Raw genomic sequence first — 24,827 nt, 5'->3', positions numbered from 1 at the left:
CAGATGAGGTTATGTTTTTACTGGTTTGTGACATTTCTTTCAAAGATTTAGAATAGAAGTCACATTGTAATGACTTAGTGGCCCTTTGTATGAACAATGCCTTAGCTACCTAAACAGGGGGGGGTGAAGCAGTTAGTACAAGACATCATGCCGGTTAGTACCGTGGTGGTGTGCCATATGAATTGGATAAAATCACTTAGTACTCAGATGTACTAACTGCAAAAAAGGGTGGTCCCCTGCTAAAAATTTGCCAAATTTTGGTACTAACTGTGTAAAAAATAGGATTTTGTGAGAAAATTTTAAAAAAAAGACCGTATTTTACCAAAAAAATTTTTTGGGAAGTAGATTTTTTTTTCTCAAATTTTCGAAATTTTTTTTATAAATCTTAAAAACAATATGCTGGTTGCAATAGAAATTTGATTTTCTAAAATGTTGTTATTTCCTATTGAAAGCTATGGAAAATTGAATCATTTTTAAGATATTAAATTTTATTTTCTTTGATTTTATTGAATTTATGAAGGTCAAAAGCCTTTTTCAAGGCTAAATTCAGTTAGTACTAACTGTACTATGTGTACCAAGGTGGTGGTGTTACTAACTTCTTCCGAGAAAGCAGTTAGTAGGCATGATGTCTTGTACTAACTGCTTCACCCCCCCCTGACCTAAAAGGTCTTGAATTTGTCATTCCATTGCCGTCCATTTAGAAAATGTTGCAGAACTGAAAACTAGTTAAAAGACTTTTATAAAGTATAAATATTTTTAAAGGTCACTTTTTGATTACACAAAAGGTTTTCTTCCTTGCTGTCATCCTTCAATTTCCACTTTAATGTTCAAATCTGTTCAAAATAATCATGTTTAATTTGCAATCAGATGTCAGTTGTATTAACTTAAGTCGGTAATTATTCTTGTGATTGAGGGTTATCAAAGAGCACTTTTGATTTTTCTGATTAACTTTTTGACATACACTTGCAGATCTGTAATCCTGTAATCCTGTAATAGAGGTCAAGATCCTTATTTGTTTAGAAAGACGGAATAACTTTTATTCTGTTTTTGTTTCTTACTTATAAAGAGATATTTTTAAAGAGCTTTGAATGACAAACAGTCAAATAGTGGGTTCCTTTTGTTCAATACGACTTGAAAAATTAGCTACTCAGAAAATTAATACTACATCCTTCTTAGCAGCCTGTCTGTCTTACTTCTTTGTACTTTGTATTGTGATTGAGAAAAAGAAAATCTACTATCTAAAATCTATATCTTGATTTTTAGATTTTTTTTTGTAATAAGTTATGGTTTGTTTGATCTCAACCAGCTTGTTGACCTGTTTCATATTTTCTGGTTGAAAATTAAAAGTTTGGAAATCTCTACTGTAAAGAGAAAAATTTTGCTTTGTTTGATTTTTATTTCTATTTACAAAGTTTTGTTGTTCACAAGTCGGATGCTAAAAGACAACACATTTTCTCAAGAAGTTGCCAAGATTTTTCAAAGTTATTTGTAATTTGAGCTAATCACTGGGGAAATGAATATGTCTCAAAACAAAAAATATTTTATTAATGTTGTCTGTGTTTAAGAGTTTTTAGAACTGATTTCTAACATAAATCTTGTTTGGGTGATGAGTTTTTTATCATTTACAGTTTGGTAATTTTGTTCAATATTGTATCAAGAGTTTATTATTCCTATATTGCATTTCTTTTCACTTTAGGGCTTTGAAAGCCTAATAAACTCAAACACAAAAAACAACAAAAAATTTGGACTTTATTCTCTGGAGTACCAACACAAAGTTCTAATTGGTGAACGTTTTTCAAGCAAAGCAGCAAACATGGAGGCTGCGCATATGAAATCAGTAGATGAACTGAAGAAATTTTTCAAAGTTGACGATACAGAAGGTCTCAGCAAAGAAGCAGTTGAAGAGGCCTTAGAAAAATATGGACCAAATGGTAATTAATCTTCTCCTCTTTGACTTATAAAATCTTTTTGACCCCTTTTTGAATGTTAAATCTTTAAAGAGCTTTCTTCCTCTTCACCTTTAACTTAATCTTTTTCATCGGTAGACAGAAAATCCATCCATAGTTTTTCATAATGTAAGAATTTCTCCACAGTAAGAAGCTTTGAAAGAATATTTTAGATTCTTTTTAAGAATCAAAGACTAAGTTTGTTTATTTTTTGCATTCTGACCAGATTTATTATGGGTTGTGGCAGTACTAGTTCTACTTCAATTAATAGTTAAAAAATTTGTAATGTTTTATTGTTTTCCTCTTTTCTTAGAATTACCTGCTGAAGAAGGCAAATCATTATTGACTTTAGTTCTGGAGCAATTTGAAGATTTGCTTGTTAGAATTTTATTAGTAGCTGCTATTATTTCTTTTGTAAGTGCGTTACATTTACTCTTCGTTATCACCTTACTCTTCCGATTATGTCTTATTTTGCATTTCAATTTGTCAGCCCAGATTGTAAACTTACCAATCAATACCAAACTCAAGACACCATGATTTCTGGCAGCTTAGATTTATTATTTTAATAAGCTCTGATAAATGTTTTCTTATTTTTTTAAATACTCAAGATCATTTCAAATTATTCTTTTCTTCCAATTTTTTTTTAGGTCTTAGCATTTTTTGAAGATGGTGAAGACCAATTGACAGCATTCGTAGAGCCATTTGTTATTCTTTTAATTCTCATATTAAATGCTATCATGGGTGTCTGGCAAGAGAGGAATGCAGAATCTGCCATTGAAGCTCTAAAAGAATATGAACCAGAGATTGCCAAAGTTCTTCGCAAAGGCAAAGCTGGTGTTCAGAGAATCAAAGCCAAAATTTTAGTTCCTGGGGATATTGTTGAAGTATCAGGTAGATAGACAAAAAAATGTCTTTTATGTTTGTTGATTCTTTGTTGTTTTTCAATACATTTAAAACCACAGGATTTTCTTATTACAGGAAAAGATCCCTCTGTGGTTTGTTGAAACTGCTCATGATAGTTTCTTCAACTTTGATGAGAATTATTTTTACATGCTATTTTAAGTTATTCAAGAAGTTTGTCACTTGTCATACTAAACTTCCTGACCATAATAGTAAAAAGACCTTTTTTAATCAAGATGCATGAAAGGGATCTTCAATAACATTTTATTCATTAGAATCATTTGGTTTCTGCAAGATGCTGTAAGTCTGCCTCATTTTGGATTTAGTTTAAACAACTGCTTTTTGCTGCTTCTATTGACTACGCTCTACTAAAAAGTTCACCATTATACATTTCAGTTGGAGATAAAGTTCCTGCTGATATCCGTGTCACCACCATCAAGTCAACTGTGTTGAGAATTGATCAATCTATTTTAACTGGTAAGCTGCTGTTCTTGAATTTGTATCTAATCATAAAACAAGGCTTTGTCTGTAACTGTTTATACCCACGTTGTTTACCTGGTTAAATGTATTGTTGCAAAAATTTTTAATTGGTTGATTTTAATACAATACACTTGTCATACTTTGGTAATTAAAAAAATGATTGGATTTTTTAAGGCAGACCCCTTGAAAATTAGATGCCTTTATCATGTAATAATGACAGAGATAAAAAAGGTGTTTTGAATAATTTCTAAAAATAATAAAACCATGGGCAAAAGATGGACAAATTAAAATCTTTAGCTAGATTATACATTAAACAAAGCACATTCAAAACTCAATCATAAGCATTTCTACTCTTCTAAGGTTTAGTATGTTCATGATATGAATCTTTAGCCCTCTTGAGAAACAAACTGTTCCAAATGCCTAAAATGATCAACATAATCTATCACAATCTCTTGCTCCTTTTCAAGGTGAGAGTGTCAGTGTTTTGAAGCACACAGACACTATCGAGGATGATCGTGCCACAAACCAAGACAAGAAGAACTTATTGTTTTCTGGTACAAACGTAGCTACAGGAAAGGCTCTTGGTATTGTTGTCGGCACTGGAGTCAATACTGAAATTGGTAAGAAGTGTTCAAAGTTATTTTGTCTCAGACAGATTTGGGTGTAGCTCAGTGTAATAAACAACAATGCCTTTCTGTCTCAAAGCTCGATACAATTTTAAAAAATTGTCAAAATATTCATGATTTGCGTGCACAGTCATATTCTGACATTGAAAAAAAATTGTTTAGAAACAATGATCTAATAATTTTTATAATACAGCCTTTACTTTCCAATTCAGGAAAAATCCGTAACAAAATTGCTGAGAGCGATGATGAAAAGACACCTCTCCAAGAGAAATTGGATGAGTTTGGTGAACAACTATCAAAAGTCATCACTGTCATTTGTATTGCTGTCTGGGCTATTAATATTGGACATTTCAATGATCCAGTTCATGGAGGCTCTTGGGTCAAGGTAAGATCATGAAATTTAATTTTTTTCGCCAGTGTCTTCTTGTTTTCAAGATTAGTAAATGACATAAAAAATTTTCCGAAATTTATATGATTAATAAAGGTTCCCATTTTATAAATACTTTCGCTTAGCGTAATTTTTGAGTATCTCCTTCTTACTTATGTTATTTCCCTGGTTTTCCTGAAAAAATAATTGCTTTGATTTCATTTTGCAGGGAGCAATTTATTACTTCAAAATTGCTGTCGCTTTGGCCGTTGCAGCTATCCCAGAAGGTCTCCCAGCTGTAATCACAACATGTTTAGCATTAGGTAAGAAAGTTTGTTAAGAGATTCAATTCTTTGCTATTATTTTCGCTACGCCATACCCATAACGATCTCTATAAGCATAATGTTTAAATACTCGTATTAATTCATTTTTAAATGTCTTAAATAAATCCTAGCTGAGACTTGACTTTGTATGTTTGGTTTTAGTTTTTTTGTTTCAATCTATACGTCTTAGCATTTTGCGATTTCGATAGGGAAATTGTGAAACCTCAATTAATTTTATTAAATTTCAGGTACAAGAAGAATGGCCAAGAAGAATGCTATTGTCCGATCTCTGCCATCCGTGGAAACCCTTGGATGCACATCAGTCATCTGCTCAGATAAAACTGGAACACTCACCACCAACCAAATGTCTGTCAACAAGGTACCCCATTTCTTCAGCCAGTACATTTTCAGCCAGTTTGTTAAGAGCTGTTTCAACCAAAACTAAACATATAAAATGAATAGTCTTTTCTTATCATTGTACGCCAAATAGGGAAAGTATGTGATGAAAAACAAAACTTAATGTCATAATGATGAATGTTTTAATTTCTGAGGCTTTCAATTTCCCACTTCAAGATATAGGAAATATTCTTATTCACTTTCAAATAAAAAACATCATTAATCCATGTCATGACTGTGGATTTGTTCATCCAACCTCTATGATTTTCCAGTTACCACTGGCGAGATAGCTCTAGACTACTGTTGAGAGTTTTCTTCTTCTTTTTTCCACGTCTGATTCATTTGCAGATCTTATTGGTGAACACTGCTAGAGTTTTAATCCAACTTCTATGATTTTCCAGTTACCACTGTCGAGAGTTTTCATTTTTGAGTAGTTATTTTTCACGTTTGATTCATTCACAGATCTTATTGGTGAACACTGCTGCATCAAATGATATGACTTTCACGCAATTTGATATCACTGGATCTACCTATGAGCCCACTGGTGAAGTGTAAGTCATTTCCACTGAGCTTTATATAGACCCGTCTTAGAAGGCAACTTCCCAATCCAGGCTAGTCAAAATCTTTGAACATAGTTTTTTTAAAGTTTTACCCTAGTGGTAGCACTATTCAATTGCGACGTAGATGCATCGGGGGCGCTAGTTGTACTTTTCCTTTAATACACCTATCAACCCTTAGTGGCGCAATGAGACTGGTAACGAAAATACAAGAAGAATTCTTCTTCGACGATTGTATCTAAAACGCAAGTGTAGGAACGCTATTGTGAAAAACATAAAACACCCTTTCATTGAAGTGATAAAAGCAAAGTCATTTTATAGTTAAACCTTCTTTCGAATGCTAAAAATAGTTTGCACTCAATCGTAGAGACTAGAAAAAATGCCTCGATTTTTGGTGGGAGTTTGCTTGGTTTGATTCAGTTTGATTTAGTTGTGGCCTTAAAGGGGATCTAATGTCAGAAAATTCATGTACCTCATTTTTTTACATAGGAAAGCTCTGATAGAAACAAAAATATTGAAAAAAGAACGAACTTAAAATCTTTTAAATTCATTAAGTTATTGATACTTGAATTTTCCCTTTCTTTGAGAAAAAGAGGATTTTGTGACGTCATGGTTGCACTTTAGTTTCATAAATCAGTCGTTGAACAGGCATATTTTTAGAAACAGCGTCTTGTAATGGCTTCAAAAAAAGCTTTTGTTGGATAAAAAAGATATCTTTGTAATCGCACTTTAAAGAACAAACTTTTTGATAGGTATTCCAAAGTATCCCATCTATCCTGCCGAATTTTAGATGCAATGAATAAATCATAATAAAGCCTTATTGAAATTTCTACGATCGAAGCCTTAAAAATAGAGGGATAATCCTGTTAATCAACACAGATGTGTGCTAGCTTCTAAAACAAAACGCCAACTATGACGTCACACGTACAAATCTTTAAAGGGATATTATAACACATTGACTGAAGATCTTTTGATGTAACATAGCTCTTTCGAAAGCTCTCGTTATAAATTTTTTAAAACTTTCCAAAAAAGTGTAATGAAGGATTTGACGTTAGATCCCCTTTAAAATGCCATGCGCCAAGAACAAATCTTCCTTGTAAATTTATTAACAACCCCCTATAGTATAAAGCCGACCGCGCCGCTAAGGGTTGATAGGTGTATACTTTTGATGATATAACGCCGTTTTTATTTATTTTTAACATTGCAATGGCTTCTTTGGTACCCACCACTTAAAAAAATTCAAATCAAAGATGGTAGATAAAGCTTTACCCAGTGTTTAAAAAGTTTTCATCAAATCATATTACTAAAATACCCGTAAGATGAATTCTTCAACTACGACATTGTACTGTGCGCTACAGAAAAGAAATTTAAATATATTCCCGAGTGTTATTGTTGTAATGATCAAAAAGCCTTTGATGAAAAACTAAAGCTTAATATTTTAATGAATTTTTTAATTTCTGAGGCTTTTACCCAGCTTTGTTGCAACTTTGATTAGTTTACTAAATGTTTGCATAGTGCGGAAAGGGGACTGATCCCCCCTTCTTAAATGACCCCCCCCCCTTCTTAAATGATCCCCCCTTCTTGGCATCCCCCCCAACCTTTAAAAAATGCCTATCCCCCAAGGGTTTCGGGCTAAATTTTTTATGGTAAAAAGGGAAGGGAAACAGTAAAGAAAAATTAAGTCTGGCAAATATAATACCACTTTTTAGTGAAAATAAAGAACTTCCTTTCATGCAGACCAAATTTCATAACAGTGCTGGAAAATAATCTACAATATATGTAAGCCCCCCTTCTTAAACGATCCCCCTCCTTGCTATCCCCCCTTTTTAGTGAAAATTTCTGACCCCCCCCCCCTTCTTGACTTTTTTGGAAGGTGTCACCCCCCCCCCCCCTTAAGAAAGGGGGGGGTCCGAACTATGGTTTGTTATTTCGTTTGGGAAAATATGCTTTTCTATTATGTCCCTTTAAATTTGATTTTTTCGGAGAAGAAAGTCTTTGATGAAAAACAAAGCTTAATGTTTAATGATGAATATTTTAATTTCTGAGGCTTTCAATTTTCCCCATGTATAAAAGTTTGAATATTAAACAACAGATATAACCTACGGATCTGGTCAATGACAAGCATAATGTCTTAGTACTTAATGCTGAAATTTTAATTTCTGAGGCAAATGAAGTATTTCACACATTTGTGTGTCGTGTTTTTATCTAAATACGAATGAAGAATGTTTCAGAGCAGTACCTCTTTGACTTGAGCCCTCGAGCTCTTTCTCTTTGAACTTCTAAGAACACATGCCTTACATAGAATGCACCCCCCCCTGAGCTTAGGTGAAGGTGGGGGCTATGTTTCTAGAATTTAACTGGGGGCTATTTTCCTTAGCCCCCCCCCCCCGGAAAAAGCTGGGGGCTGGACCCCTCTGCACACTATGCCTTAATACCCCTATATGTCTGAGACTGAAGTGGCTAAGGCAATTGGTTTTCCATAACTAGAAATAGTTTTAGTTCCGGAAAGCTCAAGTTGTCATAGAGGCAAAATAGCGTAATTTTCTTAGGGGATTACCAGCTACGCAGGTTTGAGCTTCTCTATTGCCCAGAGTTTTTGGACTTGGATTGCTAGTACAGAATCAATTTAACTTGAACTATTTTATCCCACAGAACTGTCGATGGTCAAAAAGTCAATTTAGATGATTATGCAGCATTGAGCGAGTTGAACTTGATCTGTTCCATGTGTAATGATTCTGGTATTGATTACAACGAAGTCAAACACATCTACGAGAAAGTTGGTGAACCGACCGAAGTTGCTCTCATCGTTTTGGTGGAGAAGCTGAATGTAACTGGATTGAACTTGAGCCAATTCACCAAAGCTGAACGCGCTCATTGTTGCAATGATGCTATCAGAGAAGGATACCAAAAGGTATGAAAGTTAATATTTTCTTCCGTTTAGTTTTGTAATACAAGCATATATGTCTTTGCTGAAAACCTTTTTACTGAGGCTTCTCGCGAATTCCATTCTTTCCTCATCCTCAAAATTTGGTTGATTCCGTTTACATTTAGCTTTCTCTCAACTGGCCGATGATGTTTTTACAAGCATATGTCTTATTTTTATGCTGAAAACCTTATTACTGAGGCTCCTCACGAATTTCATTCTTTCTATATCCTCTATATCCTCTAAAAAAAATTAATTCCGTATACATTTTTCATTCTCTAAACTAGCCAATGATGTTTTTACAAGCATATGTCTTAATTTTATGCTGAAAACCTTTCTACTGAGGCTTCTCGCGAGTTCCATACTTTCTATATCCTCAAAATTTGGTTGATTCATTGTACATTTTGCATTCTCCCAACTGGCCGATGATGTTTTTACAAGCATATGTCTTAATTTTATGCTGAAAACCTTTTAACTAAGGCTTCTCGTGAGTTTCATTCTTTCTATATCCTCAAAATTTGGTTGATTCATTGTACATTTTGCATTCTCCCAACTGGCCGATGATGTTTTTACAAGCATATGTCTTAATTGTTATGCTGAAAACCTTTTTACTGAGGCTTCTCGCGAATTTCATTCTATCTTTGTCCTTTCCACAAAATTTGGTTGATTTTGTATACATCTTGCATTCTCCCAACTGGCCGATGATGTTTTTACAAGCATATGTCTTAATTTTTATGCTGAAAACCTTTTTACTGAGGCTTCTCGCGAATTTCATTCTTTCTACATCCTCAAAATTTGGTTGATTCATTGTACATTTTGCATTCTCTAAACTAGCCGATGATGTTTTTACAAGCATATATCTTATTTTTATGCTGAAAACCTTTTTACTGAGCCTTCTCGCGAATTTCATTCTATCTTTGTCCTTTCCACAAAATTTGGTTGATTTTGTATACATCTTGCATTCTCCCAACTGGCCGATGATGTTTTTACAAGCATATGTCATGATTTTTATGCTGAAAACCTTTTTACTGAGGCTTCTCGCGAATTTCATTCTATCTTTGTCCTTTCCACAAAATTTGGTTGATTTTGTATACATCTTGCATTCTCCCAACTGGCCGATGATGTTTTTACAAGCATGTGTCTTAATTTTATGCTGAAAACCTTTCTACTGAGGTTTCTCGCGAGTTTCATTCTTTCTATATCCTCAAAATTTGGTTGATTCATTGTACATTTTGCATTCTCCCAACTGGCCGATGATGTTTTTACAAGCATATGTCTTAATTTTATGCTGAAAACTTTTTAACTGAGGCTTCTCGCGAGTTTCATTCTTTCTATATCCTCAAAATTTGGTTGATTCATTGTACATTTTGCATTCTCCCAACTGGCCGATGATGTTTTTACAAGCATATGTCATAATTTTTATGCTGAAAACCTTTTTACTGAGGCTTCTCGCGAATTTCATTCTATCTTTGTCCTTTCCACAAAATTTGGTTGATTTTGTATACATCTTGCATTCTCCCAACTGGCCGATGATGTTTTTACAAGCATATGTCTTAATTTTTATGCTGAAAACCTTTTTACTGAGGCTTCTCGCGAATTTCATTCTATCTTTGTCCTTTCCACAAAATTTGGTTGATTTTGTATACATCTTGCATTCTCCCAACTGGCCGATGATGTTTTTACAAGCATGTGTCTTAATTTTTATGCTGAAAACCTTTTTACTGAGGCTTCTCGCGAATTTCATTCTTTCTACATCCTCAAAATTTGGTTGATTCATTGTACATTTGCATTCTCTAAACTAGCCGATGATGTTTTTACAAGCATATATCTTTTTTATGCTGAAAACCTTTTTACTGAGCCTTCTCGCGAATTTCATTCTATCTTTGTCCTTTCCACAAAATTTGGTTGATTTTGTATACATCTTGCATTCTCCCAACTGGCCGATGATGTTTTTACAAGCATATGTCATGATTTTTATGCTGAAAACCTTTTTACTGAGGCTTCTCGCGAATTTCATTCTATCTTTGTCCTTTCCACAAAATTTGGTTGATTTTGTATACATCTTGCATTCTCCCAACTGGCCGATGATGTTTTTACAAGCATGTGTCTTAATTTTATGCTGAAAACCTTTCTACTGAGGTTTCTCGCGAGTTTCATTCTTTCTATATCCTCAAAATTTGGTTGATTCATTGTACATTTTGCATTCTCCCAACTGGCCGATGATGTTTTTACAAGCATATGTCTTGATTTTATGCTGAAAACTTTTTAACTGAGGCTTCTCGCGAGTTTCATTCTTTCTATATCCTCAAAATTTGGTTGATTCATTGTACATTTTGCATTCTCCCAACTGGCCGATGATGTTTTTACAAGCATATGTCATAATTTTTATGCTGAAAACCTTTTTACTGAGGCTTCTCGCGAATTTCATTCTATCTTTGTCCTTTTCCAAAAATTTGGTTGATTTTGTATACATCTTGCATTCTCCCAACTGGCCGATCCGATGATGTTTTACAAGCAGTGTCTTAATTTTATGCTGAAAACCTTTCTACTGAGGTTTCTCGTGAGTTTCATTCTTTCTATATCCTCAAAATTTGGTTGATTCATTGTACATTTTGCATTCTCCCAACTGGCCGATGATGTTTTTACAAGCATATGTCTTGATTTTATGCTGAAAACTTTTTAACTGAGGCTTCTCGCGAGGTTTCATTCTTCTATATCCTCAAAATTTGGTTGATTCATTGTACATTTTGCATTCTCCCAACTGGCCGATCGATGATGTTTTTACAAGCATATGTCATAATTTTTATGCTGAAAACCTTTTTACTGAGGCTTCTCGCGAATTTCATTCTATCTTTGTCCTTTCCACAAAATTTGGTTGATTTTGTATACATCTTGCATTCTCCCAACTGGCCGATGATGTTTTTACAAGCATATGTCATGATTTTTATGCTGAAAAACCTTTTTACTGAGGCTTCTCTCGCGAATTTCATTCTATCTTTGTCCTTTCCACAAAATTTGGTTGATTTTGTATACATCTTGCATTCTCCCAACTGGCCGATGATGTTTTTACAAGCATGTGTCTTAATTTTATGCTGAAAACCTTTCTACTGAGGTTTCTCGCGAGTTTCATTCTTTCTATATCCTCAAAATTTGGTTGATTCATTGTACATTTTGCATTCTCCCAACTGGCCGATGATGTTTTTACAAGCATATGTCTTAATTTTATGCTGAAAACTTTTTAACTGAGGCTTCTCGCGAGTTTCATTCTTTCTATATCCTCAAAATTTGGTTGATTCATTGTACATTTTGCATTCTCCCAAACTGGCCGATGATGTTTTTACAAGCATATGTCATTAATTTTTATGCTGGAAAACCTTTTTACTGAGGCTTCTCGCGAATTTCATTTCTATCTTTGTCCTTTCCACAAAATTTGGTTGATTTTGTATACATCTTGCATTCTCCCAACTGGCCGATGATGTTTTTACAAGCATATGTCTTAATTTTTATGCTGAAAACCTTTTTACTGAGGCTTCTCGCGAATTTCATTCTATCTTTGTCCTTTCCACAAAATTTGGTTGATTTTGTATACATCTTGCATTCTCCCAACTGGCCGATGATGTTTTTACAAGCATATGTCTTAATTTTTATGCTGAAAACCTTTTTACTGAGGCTTCTCGCGAATTTCATTCTTTCTACATCCTCAAAATTTGGTTGATTCATTGTACATTTTGCATTCTCTAAACTAGCCGATGATGTTTTTACAAGCATATATCTTATTTTTATGCTGAAAACCTTTTTACTGAGCCTTCTCGCGAATTTCATTCTATCTTTGTCCTTTCCACAAAATTTGGTTGATTTTGTATACATCTTGCATTCTCCCAACTGGCCGATGATGTTTTTACAAGCATATGTCATGATTTTTATGCTGAAAACCTTTTTACTGAGGCTTCTCGCGAATTTCATTCTATCTTTGTCCTTTCCACAAAATTTGGTTGATTTTGTATACATCTTGCATTCTCCCAACTGGCCGATGATGTTTTTACAAGCATGTGTCTTAATTTTATGCTGAAAACCTTTCTACTGAGGTTTCTCGCGAGTTTCATTCTTTCTATATCCTCAAAAATTTGGTTGATTCATTGTACATTTTGCCATTCTCCCAACTGGGCCGATGATGTTTTACAAGCATATGTCTTGATTTTTATGCTGAAAACTTTTTAACTGAGGCTTCTCGCGAGTTTCATTCTTTCTATATCCTCAAAATTTGGTTGATTCATTGTACATTTTGCATTCTCCCAACTGGCCGATGATGTTTTTACAAGCATATGTCATAATTTTTATGCTGAAAACCTTTTTACTGAGGCTTCTCGCGAATTTCATTCTATCTTTGTCCTTTCCACAAAATTTGGTTGATTTTGTATACATCTTGCATTCTCCCAACTGGCCGATGATGTTTTTACAAGCATATGTCTTAATTTTTATGCTGAAAACCTTTCTACTGAGGCTTCTCGCGAGTTTCATTCTTTCTATATCCTCAAAATTTGGTTGATTCATTGTACATTTTGCATTCTCCCAACTGGCCGATGATGTTTTTACAAGCATATGTCATAATTTTTATGCTGAAAACCTTTTTACTGAGACTTCTCGCGAATTTCATTCTAGCTTTGTCCTTTCCACAAAATTTGTTTGATTTTGTATACATTTTGCATCCTCTCAACTAGCCGATGATGTTTTTACAAGCATATGTCTTATTTTTATGCTGAAACCTTTTTACTGAGGCTTCTCGCGAATTTCGTTCTATCTTTGTCCTAAAAATTTGTTCAATTCCGTATACATTTTGTATTCTTTAAACTGGCCGATGATGTTTTTACAAGCATATGTCTTAATTTTATGCTGAAAATCTTTTAACTGAGGCTTCTCGCGAGTTTCATTCTTTCTATATCCTCAAAATTTGGTTGATTCATTGTACATTTTGCATTCTCCCAACTGGCCGATGATGTTTTTACAAGCATATATCTTATTTTTATGCTGAAAACCTTTTTACTGAGCCTTCTCGCGAATTTCATTCTATCTTTGTCCTTTCCACAAAATTTGGTTGATTTTGTATACATCTTGCATTCTCCCAACTGGCCGATGATGTTTTTACAAGCATATGTCTTACTTTTTATGCTGAAAACCTTTTTACTGAGGCTTCTCGCGAATTTCATTCTTTCTATATCCTCAAAATTTGGTTGATTCATTGTACATTTTGCATTCTCTAAACTAGCCGATGATGTTTTTACAAGCATATATCTTATTTTTATGCTGAAAACTATTTTACTGAGGCTTCTCGCGAATTTCATTCTATTTTTGTCCTTTCCACAAAATTTGGTTGATTTTGTATACATCTTGCATTCTCCCAACTGGCCGATGATGTTTTTACAAGCATATGTCTTATTTTTATGCTGAAAACATTTCTACTGAGGCTTCTCGCGAGTTTCATTCTTTCTATATCCTCAAAATTTGGTTGATTCATTGTACATTTTGCATTCTCCCAACTGGCCGATGATGTTTTTACAAGCATATGTCATAATTTTTATGCTAAAAAACCTTGTTTACTGAGACTTCTCGCGAATTTCATTCTATCTTTGTCCTTTCACAAAATTTGTTTGATTTTGTATACATTTGTGCATCCTCTCAACTAGCCGATGCTGTTTTTACAAGATGTCTTATTTTTATGTGAAACCTTTTTACTGAGGCTCTCGCGAAATTTCGTTCTCTCTGCCTAAAAATTGTTCAATTCCGTATACATTTGTAATTCTTTAAACTGGCCGATGATGTTTTTACAAGCAATGTCTTAATTTTATGCTGAAAATCTTTTTAACTGAGGCTTCTCGCGACAATTCCTTTCTATATCTCAAATTTGGTGATTCACATTTTGCATTCTCCCAACTGGCCGATGATGTTTTTTACAGCATATCTTATTTTTATGCTGAAAAACCTTTTTACGGACCTTCTCGCGAATTTCATTCTATCTTTGTCCTTTTCCACAAAAATTTGGTTGATTTTGTAATACATCTTGCATTCTCCCAACTGGCCGATGATGTTTTTACAAGCATATGTCTTACTTTTTATGCTGAAAACCTTTTTACTGAGGCTTCTCGCGAATTTCATTCTTTCTATATCCTCAAAATTTGGTTGATTCATTGTACATTTTGCATTCTCTAAACTAGCCGAATTTCATTCTATTTTTGTCCTTTCCACAAAATTTGGTTGATTTTGTATACATCTTGCATTCTCCCAACTGGCCGATGATGTTTTTACAAGCATATGTCTTATTTTTATGCTGAAAACATTTTTACTGAGGCTTCTCACAAATACTTATAGCGGAAGACAATATAATGGTTTATTATAACAGAATATGAGCTCAGCTCCTGTTTTTTACTCCCTACTATATGAAAAGGGAGAGATAAATCTTTCTTCAAAATTAAAAGGGAAATGACTAGGTATAACGAATTTTTAGTGTTAGATATGTTGTGCCGAAATATAATAGTTAGAAATTAAATGGTCATAGACTTCCCCTTCTGACAATTTTGACTGATAGTATAATTTTACTCTTTTGCATTTGAACAGGAATTCACCATGGAGTTTTCTCGCGATCGTAAGTCGATGAGTGTCTTCTGCTCTACCACTGCCGGTGGCCGCGTCACCCGCTCAAGCGACAATATGGCCTCCAAAATGTTCGTCAAGGGGGCACCCGAAGGTATCTTGGAGCGATGTACCAAAGTTCGTGTCGGCAAAGAGACTATTGTTTTGACTGAAGGAATGAAGAATCAAATCTTGGAACAGGTTACTGTCTATGGAACAGGTATGTTGAAATCATTGGTCTTACTTATTCTTGTTTATGGAGTCTCGTACTTCTTAAGCCTTTGATCTTAATGATGAATGTTTTAATTTCTGAGGCTTTTGTCTTCAATAATTTTCGATTCAAAGTGTAGTGAATTATGATAAGCCATTCATGATTTCGACAAGCATATGTCTTAGTTAATGATGCTGGAGAGATCTATATCCGATGCTAAACAACTCAATATTTCATCTTACTATACTAAATGAGTTTATGAAAAATGTCTGTAACGCTAGCCCAGTAACATATGTTAAGGTTTCTAAAATTTGAACGCCGCGGCTGGAAAACCTATCCACCTTCGATACAAAAAGTCTCGCGCTAAGTTTGACAAGCGTAGAAAACTTGGATTAGAGAAGACTCTACACTGCTATTTGTAAACGAAAAAAGTTCTGACGTCAATTTCATGAAAAAGTACTGCGACGTCACAACTTAAGTTTCAAATAAAAAGGTGTGGCATTTTTGAAAACAACAAAGATGGCGGACGGGTAACCGTCGTCGTAAAAAACAAAAAACGACATTCGCCATCAAGACGGACGACAAGACTTCGCAAACCTTGAAGATTGACACAATCTTTCCGTTAACACCTGCTGAAAGTATCTACAAAGAATCAAAAATGTATAAAAACTTTGCAACCTTCAATTGTCAAGGACTATTAAACAAGACGAAACAAATGAGCCTTGCTGACGATTTTTATCACCACAACCTGACAGCGATGATGGTACAAGAAACACACATGCAGAACACAGGCATGATCAAAATAACATCGTCATCCGGAAAATCTTTACATCTTTACTACTCTGGACATAAGAACAAATCGATAGCAGGAACAGCCATTATTGTAAAACCTGACTCAAGAGTTTCATTCAATCCGATCTCAGAAAGAATATGCACAATGACATTAAAAACCAACACCAACTCTGTTACCAACATCGTCAGTGCTTACGCGCCCACACTCGAATCCACCACCAAAAAACCTGAACTGACCCGTAACTTCTACGAGAAACTATCATCCGTTACCAAAACTTTCAAAGCGAGAGAAGCCCTCATAATAGGAGGTGATTTCAATGCTAAAACCAGAGCGGTACCTAACACCTACCCAAACGAAATAGTTGGTAAATTCGCTAAAAGTGACATAAACATTAATGGAGAAAAGCTGATCGAATTCTGTATGCTTTATAACCTCAGAATTACAAATACTTTCTTCAAACAAAACCAATCCACCTTACCACCTGGGAGTCACCTATCGATATAACCAACGTTATGGACTCGAAAACAAATAGTCCCAGAAGAAACCCGTACCGTAACCAAATAGACTACATCCTTGTGAGAAACAACGTCAATACAAGAACCCTAGACTCCAAAGCAACAATCTCCAAAGTCACCAAGTCAGACCACAAACCAGTAATCGCAAAAATAATCGTCAAATGGAAATACCAGCAAAAATCCAAAAATATTGTTTCGAAACGCTTCAATGTAATAAACTTTAATAATACAGAAACCATAACCAGTTATAAATACGAGATAATGACGACAATAGCGAACGAAAATGATCAGTCCACCGATAACCAATCTATGTGGGACAATATCGCAAAAACTTTAAAGCAAGCCGCTACCAACACGATAGGCTTCGTTAAAAATCCAAGAATCCCGTCAACTTGGAAGTTCAAGAACTTTCGATACTTCAACGAAATATTCAACATCGAATACAATCATGTAACACCAAACAAGCAGAAACTTTCCTCAAGCAATTTCGCAATCGCATACTAGCTGAAATACACACCATCATGAATCTGGAAGAAAACGAAAAAGTGAACAGAACTACCCGTGAACTCGAATACTTCCACGATAACAACAAGATGTATCAAGCTGTCAAGAAAATCAAAAACCTAAAACCACCTGAAAAGCTTCTTATCAAAGGAGAAAATGGACTAACAGCAGACCCAAAGGAACAAAGTGAAATAATAGCTACATACTTCAAAGGAATTTTCTTCAAAAATCAAGAACAACCAACAATCGTACCACCAGCACCTATGCTAGCACCGTTCACGTCAGTCGAAATCAACAAAGCTGTTAAGAAAATGAAACGAAACAGAAGCCCAGGATGTGATGAAATACCAATTGAACTGATAAAATTTGCTCCAGAAACTATCCACCAACAGATAGCCAACATCTATAACAACATAGCCGAAACAGGGAACATACCAAAAGAGATCACGTACGGTATCCTTAAACCCCTGCAAAAACCCAACAAAGCAAAAGGACCATCATCAAACTTACGACCAATCGTTCTACTTTCATCACTACGAAAAATCCTTGCAGCTTGCATTATCAACCGAATCAGAGACCGACTTGACGCAGAAATACCACTCTCTCAAGCAGCCTACCGAGCGAACAGATCCACAACCGAGCACGTCTTCGCGGCAAAACTTGTAATTGAACGGACTATAACATCAAAATGTGAAGCCGTTCACTTAATACTTCTTGATATGAGCAAAGCGTTCGACAGTCTTAATAGAAACAAACTGCTGCATGACTTGCAATCTACCATCTCACCAGACGAACTCCACATTATCGCAGTCCTCCTTAATGTATCGCTCAGCGTCAAATGCAACCAAACTCTAAGCTCTGAGTTCGCAACTGACACCGGAGCACCACAAGGAGACTGTGTAAGTGCTAACGAATTTACGTACTACCTAGCAAAAGCACTACACCCGATGAAAAACCACCAAATACCCAACCATCCTGATGCACTTCCTACTGTACCATCCATTCCTGCTGACCATCTAACAGACCACAATTACGCCATTGTCACAGAAAAAGAACAAATCGATATTGAAATGGAGTATGCTGACGATATCGGGAAAGTAACTTCAGACTATCGCGCACTGCAAAAGTTTAAGCAGACCGTCCCAACAGAACTAGAAAAACGAGATCTAGTAATAAATCAGGACAAAACGGAACAATTTACCATCACAAGAAATAACAACGAATGGAAAAAGTGCAAATATCTCGGCAGTATGCTTGATACATCAGAAGACATCAAAAGAAGAAAAGGAATATCGATTTCAGCTGCCAACAAATTACGAACGTTGTTCTGTCATAAAAAGTTGACTACACAAACAAAAATGTCAGCATTCACGACCTACATCGAACCGATATTCCTGTATAACTGCGAGCTGTGGAGTTTAACAACCTGCCAAGCCGAAAATTCCATTGATGCATTCCAAAGAAGATTGTTGCGAACTTTCGTGCTAAATGTGAGCTGGCCAGAAATCGTGAAGAATGCCGAAGTGTATCAAAAGACCAACGCGGTAAAGTGGAGCAAACGTATCAAAAGTAGAAGACTGAAGTGGCTGGGAACTGTATTACGAGCAAATAGTTCAACACCTATGAAAAAAGCACTCGAATATGCCAACACTAAGTACCAAAGACCGCGAGGGAAACCAACTACAACTTGGCTCAGTGTTGTCAAAAATGACCTTAAAACATTAAATATTGAATGGGACGACGCAATAGAAATTGCAAAAAACACTAAGGAGTGGAACATTATCATAAATCGTTGATAGTTATACAACTTTTTTCTACTGCTTCTTTTCGATAATTATCGACAAAGCTGATAATGCCTCAATTCCTTTCGTCGGGAGATATTTTATTATATATTTTTATTCTTTGTACCTACCGGTAATGTAATCGTTTTTTACGGAAAGACCGAATTGAATGAAAATGAAATGGCATTTTTGTTGCACGATTTCGAATTATTTTATATCAACACTCGCAACAAAATCCAATATTGTTGTTTGATGATTAAACTTCGTCTAATATTATTTAAAAAGGTTTCAATGTTGGTTGCATTGCATATGCGCCGGTCTTAAGCTGTCCGCATGTGAAGCCAACAAACGGGAAAACCTTCAGTGCTCAATCGCAAAGCGCGAGCCTCTCCTTCACAACTAAGGCTTTTTCTTTCCTAGAAGCAACCCTCTCACCACCTCAAACACCTTTGGGCGTCTGCAACGACGGGTACCCTCGATAATTTTGACAGGGTCACTATGGCATTTCATTGAACACAAACTTCCGTTATCTTAAAAAGTCATATCATCGAGGCTTACAGACACAAAATTTTGACTAATGTAGAAAGTTTAGAAGTATAATTTTTATTATTATATTCGGGCATTTAAAAAGCTAAAACGATGTCAGGCATTAACTCACATTATAGTATTTTAAAGGCTTTTGATGTGCAAGCAAAACCGTTAACCGGCGTTTGCGACGACGGGAACCGTCTAGTTTTATCTAATAGATTTTTTTAGTTTTTCATGTTTGTGTTTCTTGATTTAAAATCATTGTGGTCTGATTTTTAGACCTATGCTGAAATTCTTTTTTTTTTGAGATTCTTTGTATGAATATTTGTAAATTCATTCAATTCAATAATAAATTTAATCATGTTTCTGCTCATTGACTGGAATAGATTTTCTCAACTCCTACGTTCTCGGTTTTTTGTCATGATTCTTGCACGATAAGAGATAGGTCTAAACCGCTGGGAATCGTATTGAAAATAAATGATAAATTGAATAGGTTCGTTTAACAATGGGAAGAATTTTATTACTTTTTATTACTATATTTTGTTGTCGATTTTTCCATTATAGGTAAAGACACCTTGAGATGCTTGGCCATGGCTACCGTTGACAAGCCACTATCACCGGAAGAAATGGATTTGACCGAGTCCAAGAATTTCATCAAGTACGAGACTGAAATGACTTTCGTTGGTGTTGTTGGTATGTTGGATCCACCAAGAACCGAAGTCCGAGAATCAATCGCCGAATGTCGAACAGCCGGTATCCGAGTCATTGTCATTACTGGTGACAACAAAGTAAGGTTATATTATTTTGCCGGGTTGAAACAATAAGAGAAGTTTAGTACCGGTGGTGGGTTGTTTCCAACAAGAGGATCTCTAACTGAGTGGTGTCCACTAATTGGAAGTCAAAATCAAAGCCGAAACAAACCAAACATTGCGGAAAAGCCTCATTTAAAACATATGCTTGATTTGAGTTTTTCATTTACTTTCTATGTATTCATCCTTTAGAACACAGCTGAGGCCATCTGCCGTCGTATCGGTGTTTTCGGTGAAAATGAATCCACCCAAGGTCTTTCTTACTCCGGTCGTGAATTCGATGATCTCTCCGAAGCCGAACAACGTGACGCCTGCCGTAACGCCCGCCTCTTCTCGAGGGTGGAGCCCGCCCACAAGAGTTCCATTGTAGAATATTTGCAAGGAGACGGAGATGTCGCTGCCATGACTGGAGATGGTGTCAATGATGCACCTGCATTAAAGAAAGCTAAAATCGGTAAGTTATTATCGGGGTTATCGTTTCATTTTATCGGATTTTATTCTAATTTTTATGGCTTATAGTCGCTGGTTTTATTTTATCAATCTTCTTTATCTATTCAGGGCTGAAGTTAAATAGTACTGTCAAATAATGCTTTTTTGCTCAGTGATTTTGAGGGCAGTACTTATCTTTAAGTGGTTTTATTGGGAAAGAAAGCGCACAGGTCTTCGTAAAATTATTTTGAAATTTGCTTAGAACGTACTAAAGACTGTTAGCCTTTTTTTCGTATAGAAATATTTGTGTTACTGCCATGATATACTTTATTACATAAATATTACCAGTCATTTTATTAACACGAATTGAAAAATTTCGTGTTAATAAAAAACCCCTTAATTAAAACCAGCCTTGGTGTCATTGAAAAAGCAAATAAAAATCGTGTTAATTTTTTGCGTGTTAATTTCAAGGCCGTTGAATACTTGCCTAGTAATATTCGTGTAATAAGCTATTAATCTATTTTTGTGTGGGTGCTTTTCTAGGCGTTGCTATGGGATCAGGAACAGCCGTCGCAAAGTCCGCATCAGAAATGGTGCTGGCTGACGACAACTTCTCCACCATTGTGGCCGCAGTTGAAGAAGGACGTGCCATTTACAACAATACCAAACAATTCATCCGCTACCTCATCTCCTCAAACATCGGTGAAGTTGTCAGGTATGCTCCCTCCTTCCTACTAACCTGATACTTACAAAAGTCCGCTCAACAATCAACGCTTTTATGAGCATTGATTGGTTTATTTGGCTCAGTTACACTATAATTTTGAGATTAAACCAATCACATTGATTCGGACAGATTTTCGAACCTTTACAGTGATTTTCTCAAGTATTTGTCTCACTTTTCAGAAAATATACGCCTCAGAAAAAGGCTTTTCTTATGAATGTCTCCGTGGGAAACCAAAGTTTGTTTTCCAAATTAGTTATTACAATAACTAGATGACAAGAAATCGTTTTATAGACAACGAATAGGAGCATAAAACCAATATCTAGCAGATTATGACCCTTGACCATCTTTATGCCTTTAAACAATGGAGCGCTCTATTATCTACTTTAATATTAATTATTTTAATTCGGTATTATTTTGCAGGTCTCTAATTTACAATTGCTTTACTTTTCTTTTAGTATTTTCTTGACTGCTGCGCTCGGTATGCCAGAAGCCTTGATTCCAGTCCAATTGTTATGGGTGAACTTGATGACAGACGGACCACCAGCCACTGCGTTGAGTTTCAATCCACCAGAAGTTGACATCATGAAGAAAGCTCCACGAAAAGCTAAAGAACCTTTGATCAGCGGATGGTTATTCTTCAGATATTTAGCTATCGGAGGTAAACAATCTTATCCCTGGTGTTGACGAGTTGAATTGATAAGCTCGCCTCTCCTACTTTATCATCTTCCAATAACAGTCAGTTTCGACTATTAAACTCTAAATTAGGGCTGGAATGGACATTTCCATATGTTCGTTAATAAAGCCGACCTATGTGGAATCTGAGGATCTTTCTGGTTTCACCGAATAGTTTTTAAATGCAACCATATCTCATATTTTTAAAGTCCTTATTTTAAGGTACAGTAGTCAGTCGTTAGGTTAGAATCTACGATGTTATTTTTAAATCGACATTTGCATTGCTTCTTTCTTAAAATTCTACTTTCTGCATTAACCTTACAGTTTACGTTGGAATTGCCACAGTCGGATCATCCGCTTGGTGGTTCATGTATTACGAAGGTGGACCACAGATGAGTTACTGGCAACTTACACATCACATGCAGTGCTCTGCAAACCCTGAAGCCTTCGCTGGCATGACTTGTGACATCTTCAAAGACCTTCACCCGATGACCATGGCTCTCTCCGTTCTGGTAACCATCGAAATGTTAAACGCTTTGAACAGGTACCATTGATTTATCAGGGTTCGACAGTTTTTATGTCAACAAGATATTCCTTAACTTTGGACACTATTCGCTCTGGGCATAATGATATATTCTCCATGGACAACATTATTTACGTCTGGGCAATTTCAGTTATCCCCACACCGGAATTTTCAAATTCACCCCCGAACAAGGGAAACTTTTACTGACAGGAAAATTATATGATGAAATACAGTCTCTTATTAACACGGAGGCCCTTAGGTTCATAATTTAACACATTTTTCTTCCTCTTTAACTTTCAGCATCAGTGAAAATCAAAGTTTATTGGTGATGCCGCCATGGCGTAATTGGTCTCTGTTGACTGCCATTACCGCCTCCATGCTCTTACATTTCCTCATCCTCTACGCCCCTTTCATGAAGGCTATCTTCCGCGTGACCCCATTGAATTGGACGGAGTGGAAAGCGGTCCTTTATTTCTCGATACCGGTCATTTTGTTGGACGAAGTTCTTAAGTTCGTCACTCGAAACTTCATCCAGCCAGTCAATGCTTCGTCGACGGGTAAGGATAAATGGAAACTTTTGTATTCAAACACTTATAACACAGTCTTCTATCTCAGACGGGTTTCTATCTCAAAATTTTGCATGATTCACCAAATTTGAAGAATATGTGCCAATTTGCTGTGTAAAATCTGTTTCCTTGTCAGACGTGAAAAACCTTCAACTTTAGCACTTAAAACATTTTGATGATGTTAACCTGCCTTATTTTCTAAAATGTTCTTTCTAAATCAACTTCACCCGAGAAACCGCACAAATCTTTTACACCGAAGCTCACAGTTCTATCAAATATATATACCTATCAAATGCTACCTGTTTTGATTTGAGAGCTCAAAGCAAGGCATACAAAATTGGACCCCAAGTGGACCCAAAACTCCCGTTAATCACGCCAGCTGATAGATCCACTTTAATAAGAGCTCGTGAAAATGAACTTTAACATTTTTGATTTTTTACCTATAGGAAAATCGAAGCAAGATTAAACCAAGATCAAGATCATTGGATGCACACATCATAGATCTAGTTATATTCTATGCAAGTAGAAATATGGGAAAATCTATCGCATGCATATGACAAAAATAATCTACTCCAACAACACCAGAAATTCGACAGAAGTTTTATGAATGGTGGTGTCTCTCTAGCCATATTTCAAGGCTTCTCGTTCTAGTTTCAAAATGGCGCTGGTTTATGTTCACACAGTTACTGCAGTCGACACGTTCCTTGTACTCTCTGAGTGAAGGGAAGGCACCTAAAGTTCTATTTAACAACAACAACAACAACAAATAATTTTTATTCCTCCAAAATTAAACTGATTTTCTGGTATTGTTTTTTTTCCAAAATTACAGACTAATATTATTATCCAGATATTTTTATTATTTTTTTCGTGATTATTATGGCTTTCGTACCCCTAAAAATGGAAAGGAAAAAATGTCATCCTAGAGCGGTTGCGATTGAATGCTATCAAAGTCGAAAACTGTTCTTTTGAGTCCTCGTATTCTTTTCAAAGCTTGTCAAAGGATTGAGAAAATATGCATTCAGGTTTACTACGTTTGCCAATAACCCCTCTAATATAAGGAATTAAAATTGACTTAAAATCAAGAGAAAGAAAAGCTATAAGTATTAAGTAAATGTGATATTTTAAAGTTTCCTTAGGTACGAAACAAAACCTATTTTTTGTGTTTCTAAACTATCCAAATGCAAATTAACTGTTGACTTAGTCTCGATCATCACCGGTGGGTTTTTAGAGAGGCATTGACCTTGACGTATCCATTGAGGCTTTCGTAGTTTATTTTTTGTATGTCTCAATTATTTTTTTTGCTAGTGTTTCCACATTATCTATATAGTTGAATTTATTTACGTTTTTTCTAGTTTTTAGTGATTTTGTGCTGTGGAGCTGAATTTAGAGAGGCTTAATATCTTATCCTTCTTTCTTTTACTCTCCTATATTTGTTTAGCATCATGTGGTATTTCATCGGACATTTCTGATATTTTTGACGTGTGTGGCGAACAGGGGAAGAAGTAGTCTCCATGTTGTTTTTTGAAAATCGTTAATTTTTATTATTTATATGAAGTTGTTGATAAAAATTTATGAACGAATGTCTCTTTTTTGTCATTCTTTAGCCAATTCTACATCAGGGGCATGTCTT

The 24,827-nt window shown here is 35.4% G+C and overlaps 1 protein-coding gene across 1 annotated transcript; it reads left to right on the top strand.

Annotated features, from left to right (window-relative positions):
• The first annotated feature begins 1,697 nt into the window (after positions 1-1,697).
• On the top strand, positions 1,698-24,777 carry LOC136807519 (calcium-transporting ATPase sarcoplasmic/endoplasmic reticulum type-like). Its single transcript, XM_067064098.1, has 18 exons — positions 1,698-1,931; positions 2,260-2,360; positions 2,594-2,837; positions 3,243-3,323; positions 3,794-3,946; positions 4,165-4,337; positions 4,549-4,642; positions 4,891-5,021; positions 5,501-5,589; positions 8,248-8,506; positions 15,128-15,362; positions 20,039-20,262; positions 20,476-20,737; positions 21,256-21,427; positions 21,892-22,094; positions 22,433-22,652; positions 22,932-23,188; positions 23,644-24,777. The coding sequence occupies exons 1-18, from the start codon at positions 1,814-1,816 to the stop codon at positions 23,661-23,663; spliced, it is 3,036 nt and encodes a 1,011-aa protein (XP_066920199.1). The 5' UTR covers positions 1,698-1,813; the 3' UTR covers positions 23,664-24,777.
• The last annotated feature ends 50 nt before the right edge of the window (positions 24,778-24,827 follow it).

This window comes from Clytia hemisphaerica, unplaced genomic scaffold (assembly GCF_902728285.1).
Source record: "Clytia hemisphaerica strain Z4C2 unplaced genomic scaffold, Clytia hemisphaerica genome assembly, whole genome shotgun sequence".
Lineage (NCBI taxonomy): Eukaryota > Metazoa > Cnidaria > Hydrozoa > Leptothecata > Clytiidae > Clytia > Clytia hemisphaerica.
This window is presented reverse-complemented; position numbering and strand designations above follow the sequence as displayed.